Source organism: Panulirus ornatus, chromosome 5 (genome assembly GCF_036320965.1).
Source record: "Panulirus ornatus isolate Po-2019 chromosome 5, ASM3632096v1, whole genome shotgun sequence".
Classification (NCBI taxonomy): Eukaryota; Metazoa; Arthropoda; class Malacostraca; order Decapoda; family Palinuridae; genus Panulirus; species Panulirus ornatus.
The window spans coordinates 27,194,564-27,212,517 of record NC_092228.1 but is presented as its reverse complement, the minus strand read 5'-3'; the positions used below and the strand labels follow the sequence as shown (position 1 = coordinate 27,212,517).

The 17,954-nt window shown below is 41.4% G+C and overlaps 1 protein-coding gene across 21 annotated transcripts in view; it reads left to right on the top strand.

Annotated features, from left to right (window-relative positions):
- LOC139748637 (uncharacterized) overlaps nt 1–17,954 on the top strand; it is a 615,583-nt gene that overhangs the window by 418,324 nt on the left and 179,305 nt on the right. For all 21 annotated transcript variants that reach the window (XM_071661860.1, XM_071661846.1, XM_071661861.1 and 18 more), the window contains one exon: nt 11,912–12,046. In XM_071661860.1, the coding sequence (XP_071517961.1) occupies nt 11,912–12,046 (135 nt within the window). The remainder of the gene's footprint in view (nt 1–11,911; nt 12,047–17,954) is intronic.

Genomic DNA, 17,954 nt, shown 5'->3' with positions numbered 1-17,954 from the left:
CAATCACTTTCCTCTCTTCCTACACGTACACATGCCTTACATCCTTGATAAAAACTTTTCACTGCTTCTAACAACTTGCCTCCCACACCATATATTCTTAATACCTTCCACAGAGCATCTCTATCAACTCTATCATATGCCTTCTCCAGATCCATAAATGCTACATACAAATCCATTTGCTTTTCTAAGTATTTCTCACATACATTCTTCAAAGCAAACACCTGATCCACACATCCTCTACAACTTCTGAAACCACACTGCTCTTCCCCAATCTGATGCTCTGTACATGCCTTCACCCTCTCAATCAATACCCTCCCATATAATTTACCAGGAATACTCAACAAACTTATACCTCTGTAATTTGAGCACTCACTCTTATCCCCTTTGCCTTTGTACAATGGCACTATGCATGCATTCCGCCAATCCTCAGGCACCTCACCGTGAGTCATACATACATTAAATAACCTTACCAACCAGTCAATAATACAGTCACCCCTTTTTTAATAAATTCCATTGCAATACCATCCAAACCTGCTGCCTTTCCGGCTTTCATCTTCCGCAAAGCTTTTACTACCTCTTCTCTGTTTACCAAATCATTTTCCCTAACCCTCTCACTTTGCACACCACCTAGACCAAAACACCCTATATCTGCCACTCTATCATCAAACACATTCAGCAAACCTTCAAAATTTGCTCTTATCTTTTGCAATTCTGCACTCAATTTCTCCTAGTACTTCATCACACAAGTCTCCTTTCAAAGCTCGCTCACTCTGGATAAGGTTTCTGGTTTTGGCACAGTATACTTGACAGCTGGAGATTGTATACGAGTGACTGAGGCCATTGTTCATTAGTTTCTTATTCAGTCTCATTGTGGTGGGAAGTGGCAATAAGTTTGAAAAAAAGATTATATTGCTAATGGTTGATTATTAAAGTTTGAAAATATGATTAGGTACACAAACATGGAGTAATTTTTAAGGACCCTGCACCTGCATAGAAATGTATATGTACACTCCTGCACAGTTGCTTTTCCTGTATGAACTAGTTCTCACAGGTAAATACCCTTACTTGTAAAGAGTACTTGTGCAACAAGTGTGAATGTTTGTGAGGTTTATATAAACAAATCACTTGGGATACATCAGTACATCATTTTTCATTTGATGCTGTGGTATTTAACTGGCAGATTTTGATTCAGCCCCGACTTCAGAAAGTTAAGCATGAAAATTTGCCTTAAAGATTTGAACACCCTTCAGTGGACATCTTGTTCTCTGCACTGTTCTTGATAGAAATACTCATTACAGTGCAATATAGAAATTATTTAGAATCTATAGCCAGCAGAAAAAAGTTTCAGCAGCTTTCAGTACTTTATATTGCTGGTGATATATGAAATGACTATTATTATTATTATTATTATTATTATTATTATTATTATTATTATTATTTTTTTTTTTTTTTTTTTTTAATATACTTTGTTGGTCTCCCGCGTTAGCGAGGTAGCGCAGAGAAACAGATGAAAGAATGGCCCAACCCACCCACATACACATGTATATACATACATATCCACACATGCACATATCCATACTTATACATTTCAACGTATACACTTATATATGCACATAGACATATATATGCATGTACATAATTCATACTAGTTGCCTTTATTCATTCCTGTCGCCACCCCGCCACACATGAAATGACAACCCCATTCCCCGCATGCGTGTGAGGTACCGTTAGGAAAAGACAACAAAGGTGACATTCGTTCACACTCAGTCTCTAGCTGTCATGTATAATGCACTGAAACCAGAGCTCCCTTTCCACGTCCAGGCCCCACAAAACTTTCCATGGTTTACCTCAGACGCTTCACATGCCTTGGTTCAATCCATTGACAGCACGTCGACCCCGGTATACCACATCGTTCCAATTCACTCTATTTATTGCACGGCTTTCAGGCCCCGATCGCTCAAAATCTTTTTCACGCCATCCTTCCACCTCCAATTTGGTCTCCCACTTCTCCTTGTTCCCTCCACCTCTGATACATATATCCTGTTTGTCAATCTTTCCTCCCTCATTCTCTCCATGTTACCAAACTATTTCAAAACACCCTCTTCTGCTTTCTCAACCACACTCTTTATTACCTCACATCTCACTTACCCTATTATTACTTACTCGATCAAACCACCTCACACCACATATTGTCCTCAAGCAAGTCATTTCCAGCACATCCACCCTCCTCCACACAACCCTATCTATAGCCCATGCCTCACAACCATATAACATTGTTGGATCCACTATTCCTTCAAACATACCCATTTTTGCTTTCCGAGATAATGTTCTCGCCTTCCACACATTTTTCAATCCTCCCAGAACTTTCGCCCCCTCCCCCACCTTGTGACTCACTTCCGCTTCCATGGTTCCATCCACTGCCAAATCCACTCCCAGATATCTAAAACACTTCACTTCCACCAGTTTTTCTCCATTCATACTTACCTCCCAATAGACTTGTCCCTCAACCCTATTGTACCTCATAACCTTGCTCTTATTCACATTCACTCTCAGCTTTCTTCTTTCACACACTTTACCAAACTCAGTCACCAGCTTCTGCAGTTTCTCACCCAAATCAGCCACCAGTGCTGTATCATCAGCGAACAACAACTGACTCACTTCCCAAGCCCTCTCATCTACAACAGAGTGCATACTTACCTCTCTCTCCAAAACTCTTGCATTCACCTCCCTAACAACCCCATCCATAAACAAATTAAACAACCATAGAGACATCACACACCCCTGCCACAAACCTACATTCACGGGGAACCAATCACTTTCCTCTCTTCCTACTTGTACACATGCCTTACATCCTCGATAAAAACTTTTCACTTCTTCTTTCACTGCTTCTAGCAACTTGCCTCCCACACCATATACTCTTAATACCTTCCACAGAGCATTTCTATCAAGTCTATCATATTCTTTCTCCAGATCTATAAATGCTACATACAAATCCATTTGTTTTTCTAAGTATTTCTCACATACATTCTTCAAAGCAAACACCTGATCCACACATCCTCCACATCCTCTACTACTTCTGAAATCACGCTGCTCTTCCCCAATCTGATGCTCTGTACATGCCTTCACCCTCTCAATCAATACCCTTCCATATAATTTCCCATTATTATTATTAATTATTATTATTTATTATTATTTATTGTTAATTTTTATTTATTTTGCTTTGTCGATGTTTCCCACGTTAGCGAGGTAGCGCAAGGAAGCACACGAAAAAATGGCCCAACCTACCCACATACACATGTATATACACACACGTCCACACATGTAAATATACATACCTATACATCTCAACGTATACATATATATACACACAGACATATACATATATACACATGTACATAATTCATACTGTCTGCCTTTATTCATTCCCATCGCCACCCCGCTACACATGAAATAACAACCCCCTCCTCTTTATGTGCACGAGGTAGCGCTAGGGAAAGACAACAAAGGCCACATTCGTTCACACTCAGTCTCTAGCTGTCATGTAATAATGCACCGAAACCACAGCTCCCTTTCCACATCCTGGCCCCACAGAACTTTCCATGGTTTACCCCAGACACTTCACGTGCCCTGGTTCTATCCATTGACAGCACGTCGACCCCGGTATACCACATCGTTCTAATTCACTCTATTCCTTGCACGCTTATCTCACTCCTGCATGTTCAGACCCTGATCACTCAAAATCTTTTTCACTCCATCTTTCCACCTCCAATTTGGTCTCCCACTTCTTCTTGCTCCCTCCACTTCTTGACACATATATCCTCTTGGTCAATCTTTCCTCACTCATTCTCTCCATGTGACCAAACTATTTCAAAACACCCTCTTCTGCTTTCTCAACCACACTCTTTATTACCTCACATCTCACTTACCCTATTATTACTTACTCGATCAAACCACCTCACACCACATATTGTCCTCAAGCAAGTCATTTCCAGCACATCCACCCTCCTCTGCACAACTCTATCCATAGCCCACGCCTCACAACGATATAACATTGTTGGAACCACCATTCCTTCAAACATACCCATTTTTGCTTTCCGAGATAATGTTCTCGACTTTCCACACATTCTTCAACGCTCCCAGAATTTTCGTCCCCTTCCCCGCCCTATGATTCACTTCTGCTTCCTTGGTTCCATCTGATGCCAAAGCCACTCCCAGATATCTAAAACATTTGACTTCCACCAGTTTTTCTCCATTCAAACTTACCTCCCAGTTGACTTGACCCTCAACCCTACTGTACCTAATAACCTTGCTCTTATTCACATTTACTCTCAGCTTTCTGTTTTCACACACTTTACCAAACTCAGTCACCAGCTTATGCAGTTTCTTAGATGAATCAGCCACCAGCGCTGTATCATCAGCGAACAACAACTGACTCACTTCCCAAGCCCTCTCATCTTCAACATAGTGCATACTTACCTCTCTACAAAACTCTTGCATTCACCTCCCTAAGAACCCCATCCATAAACAAATTAAACAACCATAGAGACATCATGCACCCTTGCCACAAACCTACATTCACTGGGAATCAATCACTTTCCTCTCTTCCTACATGTACACATGCCTTACATCCTCGATATAAACTTTTCACTGCTTCTAACAACTTGCCTCCCGCACCATATATTCTTAATACCTTCCACAGAGCATCTCTATCAACTCCATCATATGCCTTCTCCAGATCCATAAATGATACATACAAATCCATTTGCTTTTCTAAGTATTTCTCACATACATTCTTCAAGCAAACACCTGATCCACACATCCTCTACCACTTCTGAAACCACACTGCTCTTCCCCGATCTAATGCTCTGTACATGCCTTCACCCTCTCAATCAATACCCTCCCATATAATTTCCCAGGAATACTCAACAAACTTATACCTCTGTGATTTGAACGCTCACTCTTATCCCCTTTACCATTGTACAATGGCACTATGCAAGCATTCTGCCAATCCTCAGGCACCTCACCATGAATCATACATACATTAAATAACCTTACCAACCAGTCAACAGTACAGTCACCCCCTTTTTTAATAAATTCCACTGCAGTACCATCCAAACCTATTGCCTTGCTTGCTTTCATCTTCCGCAAAGCTTTTACTACCTCTTCTCTGTTTACCAAATCATTTTCCCTAACCCTCTAACTTTGCACATCTCAACCAAAATACCCTATATCTGCCAGTCTTATCAACACATTCAACAAACCTTCAAAGTACTCACTCCATCTCCTCACATCACCACTACTTATCACCTCCCCATTAGCCCCCTTCACTGAAGTTCCCACTTGTTCCCTTGTCTTACGCACTTTACCTCCTTCTGAAACATCTTATTCTCCCTAAAATTTGATGATACTCACTCTCACCCCAACTCTCATTTGCCCTCTTTTTCACCTCTTGCACCTTTCTCTTGACCTCCTGCCTCTTTCTTTTATAAATCTCCCACTCATTTGCATTATTTCCCAGCAAAAATAGTCCAAGTGCCTCTCTCTTCTCTTTCACTAATAATCTTACTTTTTCATCCCACCACTCACTACCCTTTCTAATCTGCCCACCTCTCACGCTTCTCATGCCACAAGCATCTTTTGCACAAGCCATCACTGCTTCCCTAAATACATCCCATTCCTTCCCCACTCCCCTTACGTCCTCTGTTCTCACCTTTTTCCATTCTGTACTCAGTCTCTCCGGGTACTTCTCACACAAGTCTCCTTCCCAAGCTCACTTACTCTCACCACTCTTTTCACCCCAACATTCTCCCTTCTTTTCTGAAAACCTCTACAAATCTTCACCTTCACCTCCACAAGATGATGATCATACATCCCTCCAGTTGCACCTCTCAGCACATTAACATCCAAAAGTTTCTCTTTCGCACGCCTTCAGTTAACAAGTAATCCAATAATGCTTTCTGGCCATCTCTCCTGCTTACATATGTATACTTATGTATATCTCTCTTTTTAAACGAGGTATTCCCAATCACTAGTCCTTTTTCAGCACATAAATCTACAAGCTCTTCACAATTTTCATTTACAACACTGAACACCCCATGTACACCAATTATTGTGTAAACTGCCGCATTGCTCACCTTTGCATTCAAATCACCCATCACTATAACCCGGTCTCGTGCATCAAAACTACTAACACACTCACTCAGCTGCTCCCCAAACAATTGCCTCTCATGATCTTTCTTCTCATTCCCAGGTGCATATGCACCATTAATCACCCGTCTCTCTCCATCCACTTTTAGTTTTCCCCATATCAATATAGAGCTTACTTTTTTACACTCTTATCACATACTCCCACCACTTCTGTTTCAAGAGTAATGCTACTCCTTCCCTTGCTCTTGTCCTCTCACTAACCCCTGACTTTACTCCCAAGACATTCCCAAACCACTCTTCCCCTTTACCCTTGAGCTTCATTTCACTCATGAGCCAAAACATCCAGGCTCCTTTCCTCAAACATGCTACCTATCTCTCCTTTATTCTCATCTTAGTTACATCCACACACATTTAGACACCCCAATCTGAGCCTTCGAGGAGGATGAGCACTCCCCGCCTGACTCCTTCTTCTGTTTCCCCTTTTAAAATGTTAAGATACAAGGAGTTGAGGATTTCCAGCCCCCGCTCCCGTCCCCTTTAGTCGCCTTCTACGACACGTGAGGAATGTGTGGGAAGTATACTTTCTCTTCTATCGCCATTATTATTATTATTTTGTTTCTTTTACATGTGGTCTTTATTTCCTGTGCAAGCAAGGTTTTGCCCAGAACAGATGACTCAGCCATAGAGGAAATATTCTCACTTAGCTCCTTCCTTTTTTTTCTTTTGTAAAGTAACACAGGAGAAGATTTCCATCCCCCTGTTCCTGCCCTTTAGTTCACTTTCTACAACACACACTCGAGATACGTGGGCATTATTTTTTCTCCTATCCCATCTCTCCATATTCCTTGTGTCTTTTAGGTGACTAAATGGGTTGGGTAAGGGGGCTTGAAACTCCTCCTTCCCCTCTTCTTTTATTTCAGTTTCTAAAAGGGGAACAAATGAGTGAAGCAGGGAGTGTTTATCATCCTTAAAGGCTTGGGCTTGAGTGTCTGAATGTGTGGATGTAACCAGAAGAAGAGATATTGGTACTTTGTTTAAGGAAAGGACCTTAGATGATATGGGTCTTGAGTGAAACAAAGCTCAAGGGTAAAGAAGAAGAATGGTTTGGAAATGTTTTTAAGAGTAAATTCAGGGGTTTTAATGAAGGCAAGAGGTAGGGAAGGTATTACTACTGAAGCAAGAGTTTTGGGATTGTGAGAGAATGTAAGGAAGTGAGCTCCAGACTCATGTGCATAAAAATGTAAGTGGATTGTGAGAGATGGGTGAATTTTTTGTGCTTATACACCTGACTAAAAGGAGAAAGATAATGAGAGGCAATTGTGCTTAGAGCAACCGAGTGAGTGGGTGTCTTAAAAGTTTTGATGCTAGAGACGAGGTATTAATAATGATGGATGACTTAAATGCTAAGATGGGTAATGTTATGTGGCAGTTGGAGGGTGTAGTTAAGGGCCATGGGTATTCAGTAATGGGAATGGAAATAATGGAACAGCTTATAGATTTGTCCTGATAAAGGGGTGGTGATTGGGAATAAGTCTAAGAATAGGGACATACACAAGTGTATGTATGCGAGTAGGAGAGACGGCCACCGGACATTGTTGGATTACATTTTAATTGATAGCCATGCAAAAGAGAAACTTTTAAGTATGAATGTGCTGAGAAGGGCAATTGATTGGAGGCAAGGGTGAAAACTTTAGAGGTTTTATGGAAGAGAAGAAACTTTATTGGTAAGCAGATAGTTGTGAAGATAAGTGAGCTTGGAAAAGTGACTTTAATAAGAAACACTGAAAGAGATTGAGAGTAAGATGTCAAAAGATGAATCTAAATGGAGATAGGGGAGTGGATGAAGAATGGAAGGTATTTAGAGAGATATTGCTGGCATGTGCAAGAAATGCATGTCGTATGCATAAGGTGGGAGGTGATCAGATTAGAAAGGGTAGTGAGTGGTGGGATGACAAAGTAAGGTAATGTGTGAAAGAGAGAGAGAGGTATATGGATGGTACTTACAGGAAAGGAGAGAAAATTAGTGGGAGATGTATAAGAGAAAGGAAGGTATTAAGAATATATGGTGTGGGAGGAAAGTTGTTAGAAGCAGTGAAAAGTTTTTATTGAGGATGTAAGGCATGTGTACGTGTAGGAAGAGAGGAAAGTGATTGGTTCTCAGTGAATGTAGGTTTGCGGCAGGGGTGTTTAATTTGTTTATGGATGGGGTTGTTAGGGAGGTGAATGCAAGAGTTTTGGAAAGAGGGGCAAGTATGAAGTCTGTTGTGGATGAGAGAGCTTGGGAAGTGAGTCAGTTGTTGTTCGCTGATGATACAGCGCTGGTGGCTGATTCATGTGAGAAACTGCAGCAGCTGGTGACTGAGTTTGGTAAAGTGTGTGAAAAAAGAAAGTTAAGAGTAAATGTGAATAAGAGCAAGGTTATTAGGTACAGTAGGGTTGAGGGTCAAGTCAATTGGGAGGTGAGTTTGAATGGAGAAAAACTGGAGGAAGTGAAGTGTTTTAGATATCTGGGAGTGGATCTGGCAGCGGATGGAACCATGGAAGCGGAAGTGGATCATAGGGTGGGGGAGGGGGCGAAAATTCTGGGAGCCTTGAAGAATGTGTGGAAGTCGAGAACATTATCTCGGAAAGCAAAAATGGGTATGTTTGAAGGAATAGTGGTTCCAACAATGTTGTATGGTTGCGAGGCGTGGGCTATGGATAGAGTTGTGCGCAGGAGGATGGATGTGCTGGAAATGAGATGTTTGAGGACAATGTGTGGTGTGAGGTGGTTTGATCGAGTGAGTAACGTAAAGGTAAGAGAGATGTGTGGAAATAAAAAGAGCGTGGTTGAGAGAGCAGAAGAGGGTGTTTTGAAGTGGTTTGGGCACATGGAGAGAATGAGTGAGGAAAGATTGACCAAGAGGATATATGTGTCGGAGGTGGAGGGAACGAGGAGAAGAGGGAGACCAAATTGGAGGTGGAAAGATGGAGTGAAAAAGATTTTGTGTGATCGGGGCCTGAACATGCAGGAGGGTGAAAGGAGGGCAAGGAATAGAGTGAATTGGAGCGATGTGGTATACCGGGGTTGACGTGCTGTCAGTGGATTGAATCAAGGCATGTGAAGCGTCTGGGGTAAACCATGGAAAGCTGTGTAGGTATGTATATTTGTGTGTGTGGACGTATGTATATACATGTGTATGGGGGGGTTTGGGCCATTTCTTTCGTCTGTTTCCTTGCGCTACCTCGCAAACGCGGGAGACAGCGACAAAGTATAATAAAAAAATAAGAGAAAGCAGCAAGAGTCAAGAGGAAGGTTCAGGGGTTGAAAAAGAGGGCAAATGAGAGTTGGGGGAGCAAGTATCAATAATCATTAGGGAGAATGAAATGGTTTGCAAGTAGGTTAATAACGTGTGAAAAGTGAAAGGACAGCTGGGAACATGTGTGAAGGGTGCATATGGGGAAGTTGTAATAGGTATTGATGAAGTAATGAGGAGAATGAGAAAATATTTTGTGGTACTTTTGAATGTTTTTGATGATAGAGTGGCAGATATAGGATTTTTGAGTTAGGGATGCATGTTAAGAGAGTCATGGATAGTTAGTTGGCAGAGAGAGAAAAGGTTGTGAAAGTCTTGCATTAGATGAGATGTGGCAAGGTGGCTAGAATGGATGGTATTGCAGATGAATTTCTTGAGAAAGGGGTTGACAGTGTTGATTGGTGGGTTAGGATTTTCGGAGTATATTTTGATCATGGTGAGGTGTTTTGAAGATTGACAAAATGCTTCTGTACCACCATAGTATAAAGGCAAAGGGGACAAAGGTAAGTGTTCAGATCACAAAGGTATTAGTTTGTTGAGTGTAACTGTTAAGTTGAATATAAGAGTGGTGATTATTAGAGTAGTAGTATACATAGAGCATCAGGTGAAGGAGGAACAGTGTGGTTTCAGGAGTGTAGAGAATGTGTGGATCAGGCATTTGTGAGAAAAAACTAGAAACAGGATTTGTCTGTGGCATTTATGTATCTGGAGAAAACTTATGGTAGGAATGATAGAGTTGCTTTGTGGAAATTATGGATATGTGGTGTTAGAGGGTACATGTTCGAAGCAAAAGAGTCAGGCATGTGTGAGAGTAGGTAGAGAGGAAGATGATTAGTTCCATGGAAGTTGGGTTGTTTGCATGGGTGTGTGATGTCACCATGGCTGTTTGAGTTGTTTGTGGTGTGCATGGTGTTGGAGAGAGGGGCAGGTATGCAGTTTCTTGGAGGTAAGATGTCTGTGATGTGATTCAGTTTTTGTTTTCCAGTGATCCAATGTTGGTAGAAGATATGTTTCAGAAACTAGAATTTTGTGTTTGAGTTTGGGAGAGTGTAAGGGGAAAGTTGTGAGTAATTGTGATTAAAAGCAAATATTAGGTTTACCAGTGCAGATAGACAAGTTCTTTAGGATATGAGTTTGAATGAAGAAAACTTTGAAGTGAAGTGTTCTAGATACCTGGGAATGAATATGGCAGTGAATGGAACCATGGAAGGTGAGTCACAGGGTGAGTGAGAGTGTGAAGGTTGTGGGAGCTTTGAGGAATGTGTGGAAAGAGAGGTCATTATCTGGAGGGCAAAAATGGGTAAATCAGTGTTGGAAATGAAATGGTTGAGTACAATATGTGGGTTGAGGAGGGTTGTTAGAGTACTTCCTGATAGGGTAAGAGAGTTTTGACAATTAGAATATGGTTGAGAGAGCTGAAGAGGGTTTGCTGAAATAGTTTGGAATAAGGAGAGAATGAGAAAGGTGAAGTTGAAAAATAGGATACATGTGTCAGAAGTGGAGGTGACAGTGAGAATGGGGAGACCAGTTTGGAGATGGAAGGATGAAGTTGTATGATTTTGAGTGCTCAAGGCCAGAATATGCAGGAAGGTGAAGGGGTTGCATGTAATAGAGTGAATCGGGATGATTTGGTGTACATGGGGCAACGTGCTGTACATGAACTGAACCAAAGTATATGAAACAGCAGGGGAAACCATGGAAAGGTCTTAGGGGCCTATTTATGGATTGGGGTTCTTGTTTCAGTGCTTTACACATGACAGCTGAATGATGGATGTGAGCAAAGGAGGTCTTTCATCTGTCTGTTCCTAGTGCTACCTTGCGAACATGGGAAACTGAATAAGTGTGAAAGAAAATGATTATCATCATTATTATTATTTATTATTATCATTATTATTATTATTATTGTTATTATTATTATTATTATTATTATTATTATTATTATTATTATTACCATACAACCTCAGGATTCCCATGGGATCCTGCTGCTTCAAAGCTGCACCACAGTCATTAGCAGAGAAAGGATGGACTTTGGAGAGAAATGTTCTTTGATGAGGTTGTACTGTGACGATACAACCTCACTGTAGGTGAAGATTCACTTGCAGTATAACCATAACAAGCAGAGTCCTATAACAGTGAGCCTGGTTTTAGGATTTCAAAAAATCTGTTCCTATCTATGATCACTCATCAAAGCACAGGTTTATTAGTGCTGACCCGTTTAGCTTACCTTCACTTGTTTAATACTGTATTTGCAAAAGATTTTCTTATTCCTGTGTATTCTTATTGTATGAGTTAATAGTATTGATAGTATAGGGGAATTATGATTCCTCTAGATCTTGCCATAAATATTTATCATGATATTTCAGAACTTTACGGTCTTTTGAATGTACTGTGGATGAAAAATTGTAATTCCATGAATTCATTGTGTGTATGTACAACAGTGTGGTCATGATATTTTTCTTTTTTTTCAGAGGAAAATAAAAGTGTGGATGTGGTTGGAGGAGGCACATCACGCTTAACAGAATCCAGTTCCTCCTCTTCAGACAGTGATTCATCATCATCATCATCCTCATCATCATCCTCAGATTCCTCAGACTCAGAAGCAGGTTAGATGTGCATTTCTCTCCTGGCGGGATAAACCATTTTTGTATCATCGTGACCAATATTGTTATGTCATTCAGCTGATATATTTTTCCCATTTTTTATTCATTTGTACATAGTCAATTCATTCCTAATGTGCCAGATGAAAGTGGCACATGAACTTATTTATATTATAAGTTAAGGTTTGGGCGTTCTGGTTCCAACCAAGCCCTAAACATGACAGTGCTGCCTTTCACATTTTTTTATACGACTTTTCTCAAACGTTCTTTATCTGCACTTCCTTTTCCTTCATTCCTTTCTCTACATCTGACCTTTTGTCTCATCTTTTTTTCTTTATTCTAGAGGTTTAATATTATTTTGTTAATGACTTGTCTTTCCCCACCACTGTGGACACAAGAACAAGGCACAAAGATTGTACTGTAAGGATCAGGCCAGAGTGCAGGGATGTGTTCAGGGGTCAGCGAGTTTGTGCACTGGGATGCGTTGTGGAGCTGTTGGTTGGCATGAGCGAGGTCAGGCTGGATCACACCTACACTTGGCAGACAATGTGAATGGTGGCTTATTGCTCACTGTTTCACTTGCACCTGAGTGCCAGAAAAGGGAAATGAAAGCAAAGGGTTGGGTTGGTTGAAGGGAAAATTCAGGGGTAGTAGTTGGGTTGTTACCTCTCTTCATCAGTTCAGTTTGTTGTTATATTCATGAGTTTTTTTGGGGCCAAAAGTTGTTATTGTTCTGCTGTCACTGCCTTGGACCAAGTGAGCACATGATGCTGCCGGCTTGCTGGCCTCCAACACATTGTTTGCACTCACTGGCTTCATGTGGTCTGGATCCATAGGCCACAAGGTATCATCACAAACCCACTGCAGAAGGCACTCAACCCTTCCACTGAATATGTCAGTTCTCAGTGTAAAATTATTGCATTGCAGTGGCAAACATGCTGATACCTTGTTCTGCGGTGGAAGGGGTATAGCTTACCAGTACCTGAGAGCGGGAGGATCTGATAAAAGGCTTCTAACATCAGCTAAACCATCCTTCCACCTTAGTGCAGTAACCTCTTAAAGTGTTTGTACGAGTGCAAAACTAAGGGTGAGGATGTTAGCAGAGTGTGGTACCTGCTTCATCATCAGTATTGAAAAATATGGTGCGTCATAATTCCAGTACTGTATAACTGTAAAGCTCCATCTAAAAATAGGCTTAAGTTCTTTATTTAAAAAAAAAATTTGTACTTTCACAATATTTTTTATCCCACAAAAGTAAATTTAAATTTTGTAACCTTAAGTGATGCTGTGAAATAATATAAGGATTGTAATGATGATTCTCCATAGATGTAAGGCAGATTTTTGCTGCTGTCACGTCTATTAGGTCTAGTATATCTTCTGTATTTAGGTGCGTTTGCTTCATTTCAAGTGAGCAATAAGCTATCAGTTGAACATTGCCAAGCGTTATTGTGAGCCCGTGGCCAGACCACCGCTGTACATATGAACTAAGAAAAGTGGTATGTACTCCTCCTGGTGCATCACTGTCAACTTAACCTGTGTTTGTGTCTTTATTAGCAGATACAAATGTTGTATTATAAAAAATAAACAAGTCATCCTTCTAATTCATTATTTCCTTGTCCCATGTTGTCCCCTGGACAAAGATTGCACTCTGGTGATCCTCACACAACACACACACATGAGGAAGTGCTTATGAATATCACTGCTTATTTTCTTATTTCCTCCATGTTGTTGTAAATGTCGAAGTATGGTTTCAGACACACATCAGGCAGACAGCATACAATGGTAAGTCGAGGTGCCAAAAATTTTAACCTTATGAGCCATCTTTTGGGTACGAGTGGTGTTCTGAAGAGATCATTACGTGATTTATGACTTTTTTCCTTTTTTGAAAAGTCTGATGAATAACTATGGTAGTGAAAGCTTATCACTTAATGCCTGGGAATGATCAGCTAATGGATTATTATTTTCTGAGACTTGGCTGAAAAAATTATTCTAAAATGTTGGATATTGAAATTTTTAATTAGGAATTAAACTAAAGGTAAGGAACTTTTTAATGGTTCTTCAGGATGAAAGAAGATAGTTATGAAATATTCTTGGCTTACTTATTCTTTGTCATAACATGATGAATAAATAAGGATGAAAATAGAAAAAGCAAAATTTTTGGATGTGTGACTTTGAGACTCCTATAGGGTAGCCTCTGTATGAGTATGTTGGGTAAGTTGATTTTATCATTATTGCTGTTATAAAAAATGTAAATTAGAAGAAAAGTTAGTAATACAATGCAGACAGGATAGTTTAAGAATATTTGAATGGAGGGAAGGAAGTGCCTGATATACATGGGAGTGGACTTGGCTGTGGGTACAACCATGAACTCTGAAATGAGCCTTAGGGTAAGAGAGAACCTAATGTACTATAGCATTGAGGAGTGTTATTGGGAGTTACAGTAGTCTGAATAGTGTTGCATGGGTGTGAGTATTGGTCCCAAGAGGGAGGAGAGTGGATTTGTTGGAAATTGAATACCTGGGGACAGTATGGGATGCGAGTTAGGCTGAATATCTACAGAATGACTGTGTATGTGAGATTTATTGATAGTTTGCAGATGATGATTAAGAGAATATACCTGGGTGTGCTGGAAAGGTTTGGACAATTGGAGGGATAAGTGATGAGAGATTGATTTAGAGGAAGTAGAAGTGGAGAGAGCAAGGGGAAGGAGTAGACCTAGGAGATGGAAGGATATGTGAATAGTGGCATTTGGGTATCAGGGCCTGATTATTCAGGTGGGGGAGAGGTGGGCATGGGATTGAACAGATTTGAGTGACGTAGTACACTGGAAGTTCACGAGCTGTCACTGGGCTGAATCTGAGCAAATGAAGTGGTCAGGTGAAACCACAGAATTCGTATGCTGGGCTTGGATATGAATGATGGTCTTTGGTTTCATTGCAGTATACATGACTGGTGGAAAGTGGATGTGAGGAAATGTGGGCACTGTTTGTTCTTTTGTTCTTTTTCTGGTCCTTCCTTGCTAAAGTGAAAACTACAAAGAAGTATGGAGTAGTTCTCTGTGAGGTTGGGTCTCTGTAAATGATGAGTAATGTCACCATGGCTGTTTAATCTGATTGTGGATGAGGTGATGAAGGAGGCAAATTTAAGTGCTTTGGGGAGAGGGGCAGGTTTGCAGAGTGTTGGGATGAGTGGGCTTGGGAGGCGAGTCCTTTGCTGTTTGCAGGGGACAGGGCACTAGTGGCAGACCCAGTTGAACTGTTCAAACTGTTTTCAAAGTTTGGTTATGTATGAAAGTAGGAAGTTTAAAGTTAATGTGATTGAAATTGAGGTTTTAAAGGCATAGCAGTGGAGAGAGAGAGAGAGAGAGAGAGAGAGAGAGAGAGAGAGAGAGAGAGAGAGAGAGAGAGAGAGAGGGAGAGGAGAGGGAGAGAGAGGAGAGAGGAGAGGGAGAGAGGGGAGAGGGAGAGAGAGGAGAGGGAGAGAGAGGAGAGGAGAGGGAGAGAGAGGAGAGGGAGAGAGAGGAGAGGGAGAGGGAGAGAGAGAGGAGAGGGAGAGGGAGGAGAGGGAGAGGGAGAGAGAGGAGAGGGGGAGAGAGGAAAGGGAGAGAGAGGAAAGGGAGAGAGAGGAGAGGGAGAGGGAGAGAGAGGAGAGGGAGAGGGAGAGAGAGGAGAGGGAGAGAGAGGAGAGGGAGAGAGAGAAGAGAGGGAGAGGGAGAGAGAGAGGAGAGGGAGAGGGAGAGAGAGAGGAGAGGGAGAGGGAGAGGGAGGAGAGGGAGAGAGAGGAGAGGGAGAGAGAGAGAGAGGAGAGGGAGAGGGAGAGAGAGGAGAGGGAGAGGGAGAGAGAGGAGAGGGAGAGAGAGGAGAGGGAGAGGGAGAGAGAGGAGAGGGAGAGAGAGGAGAGGGAGAGAGAGAGAGAGGAGAGGGAGAGAGAGAGAGAGGAGAGGGAGAGAGAGAGAGAGAGAGAGGAGAGGGAGAGAGAGAGAGAGAGAGGAGAGGGAGAGAGAGGAGAGGGAGAGAGAGAGAGAGGAGAGAGAGAGAGAGGAGAGAGAGAGAGAGGAGAGAGAGAGAGGAGAGAGAGAGAGAGAGAGAGAGAGAGAGAGAGAGAGAGAGAGAGAGAGAGAGAGAGACTAAAGGAAGTAAGGTGTTTTAGATACCTGGAAGTGGACACGGCAGCAGGTGGAACTAGGGTAGCTAAAGTGAACCATAGGATGGGTAAAGGAAGCAAACATCCTTGGTGCATTAAGAAGTTTGGAGAAAGAGAGGTCACTGTCTGTGAGGGCAAGGATGAGTGTTTTTGATGATATAATATTCTTGATGGCACTGTATGGATGCAATTCTTAAGCCCTAAATACAAAAGTGCTGAAGAGTATGGATGTATATGAAATGAAATGAAATGCTTAAGGAACATATGCAGAGTGAGGAGGGCTGATAGAGTAAGGAATGACAGTTTGAAAAAGATGTTAGTACATAGGGTGTGTTTATGAGAGCTGAATAGGGTGTGGTGAAATGGTGTGGATGAAAGGAGAGGATGAATGTGGAGATTTTGACGAAGGGGATATATTCTCCGGAATTAGAGGGAGAGGAGGAGATAGGTGAGATGGAAGGATAGAGTGAAACATGCTTTTGAGTTACTGGAACCTGAACATGAAGAATGTGATGCAAGCAGTGATAGAATGAACTAGAGTTATGTGATACATGGAATGACTTGCTGTCGGGAAAAATATGAAGAAGGAATACTTTCCATGTACTCCTTGCTTGTCAGAGAAGGCATCTAAGAGGGGCAAGGCTAAAAACCCTTCCCTTCTCATATTTCAGTTCCTAAAAGATGAAACAGAGTAAGGAGCGATGTGAGGTGTGTTCATCTTCCTTGAAGGCTCAGGGTGGGATGTCTGAATGTGCCTTGATGTAAACAAGATAAGAAGCAAGAGCGAGTTACTTGGTATAATTGAGAAAAAGAACCTGCATGTTCTTGCTCAGATTGAAATAGAGCTCTAGGATAAAGGGAAAGAATGGTTTGGGAGTGTCTAGGAATAAAGTTAGGGTTGGTGTGAGGGCAAGGATGAGAGCCAAGGAAGGAGTAGCACTTATGTTGAGGAGGAATTGTGTGAAAGTTTTAGAGTGCAAGAAAGTGAGATCCAGACTAATTTAGGTGAAAATAAAGTGGATTACAAGAGATGGATGATTATTATTTCTTGTGCATTTGGCCATGAGAAGGGTGATGAAGAGAGGTGAGTGTGAATCCATCCATATTGACAAATGAGTAGGGTGGTAGAAAAACACAGGAGGGAGTTGGAGTTTTGATGTAAAACCATGTTCACACAGACTGATAACATGAGAGAAGAATTGACTCTTGATGTAGAAAACACTTCTGTCAGGCTGGGCATATATATGATCCCCTCATTAGCTTGTGTCGCCATATGGCTCCACCTCTTTCGATGATGTCACCACCTGCTGTACAGCCACTTTCAACAATCAGAGGAATCCTTCCTGTTGATTTGTGCTGGTATGTTGTTGTATATGCAGCTTGAACTAATTTTCTCATCCTCTTGTCCAAGCCATTGTGGATTATCCAGGATTCTTGCTATTGTGGCAAGTGTCCACATTCACCTGTGAATAGGACAAGTGAGTTGGAGGTTTGATGCTGAAGTACATTTAATCTGTGTTCATATAGCCTCTTCTGCAAGCTACATCCCAATTCATGATAATAAATGGTAGAACATATACCTTACGGTACCTATATAGTATGCTCTGTTAACAGTATCTCTCATCCGATTTGCTTTCACCATATCATCAATCTTTAATATTGATGAATTTGTGACATTCAACCCTGCTTTTTGTAAGATTATTGATATTATTAATGTTATTATTATTATACTTTATTGCTGTTTCCTGCATCAATAAGGTAGTGCCAAGAA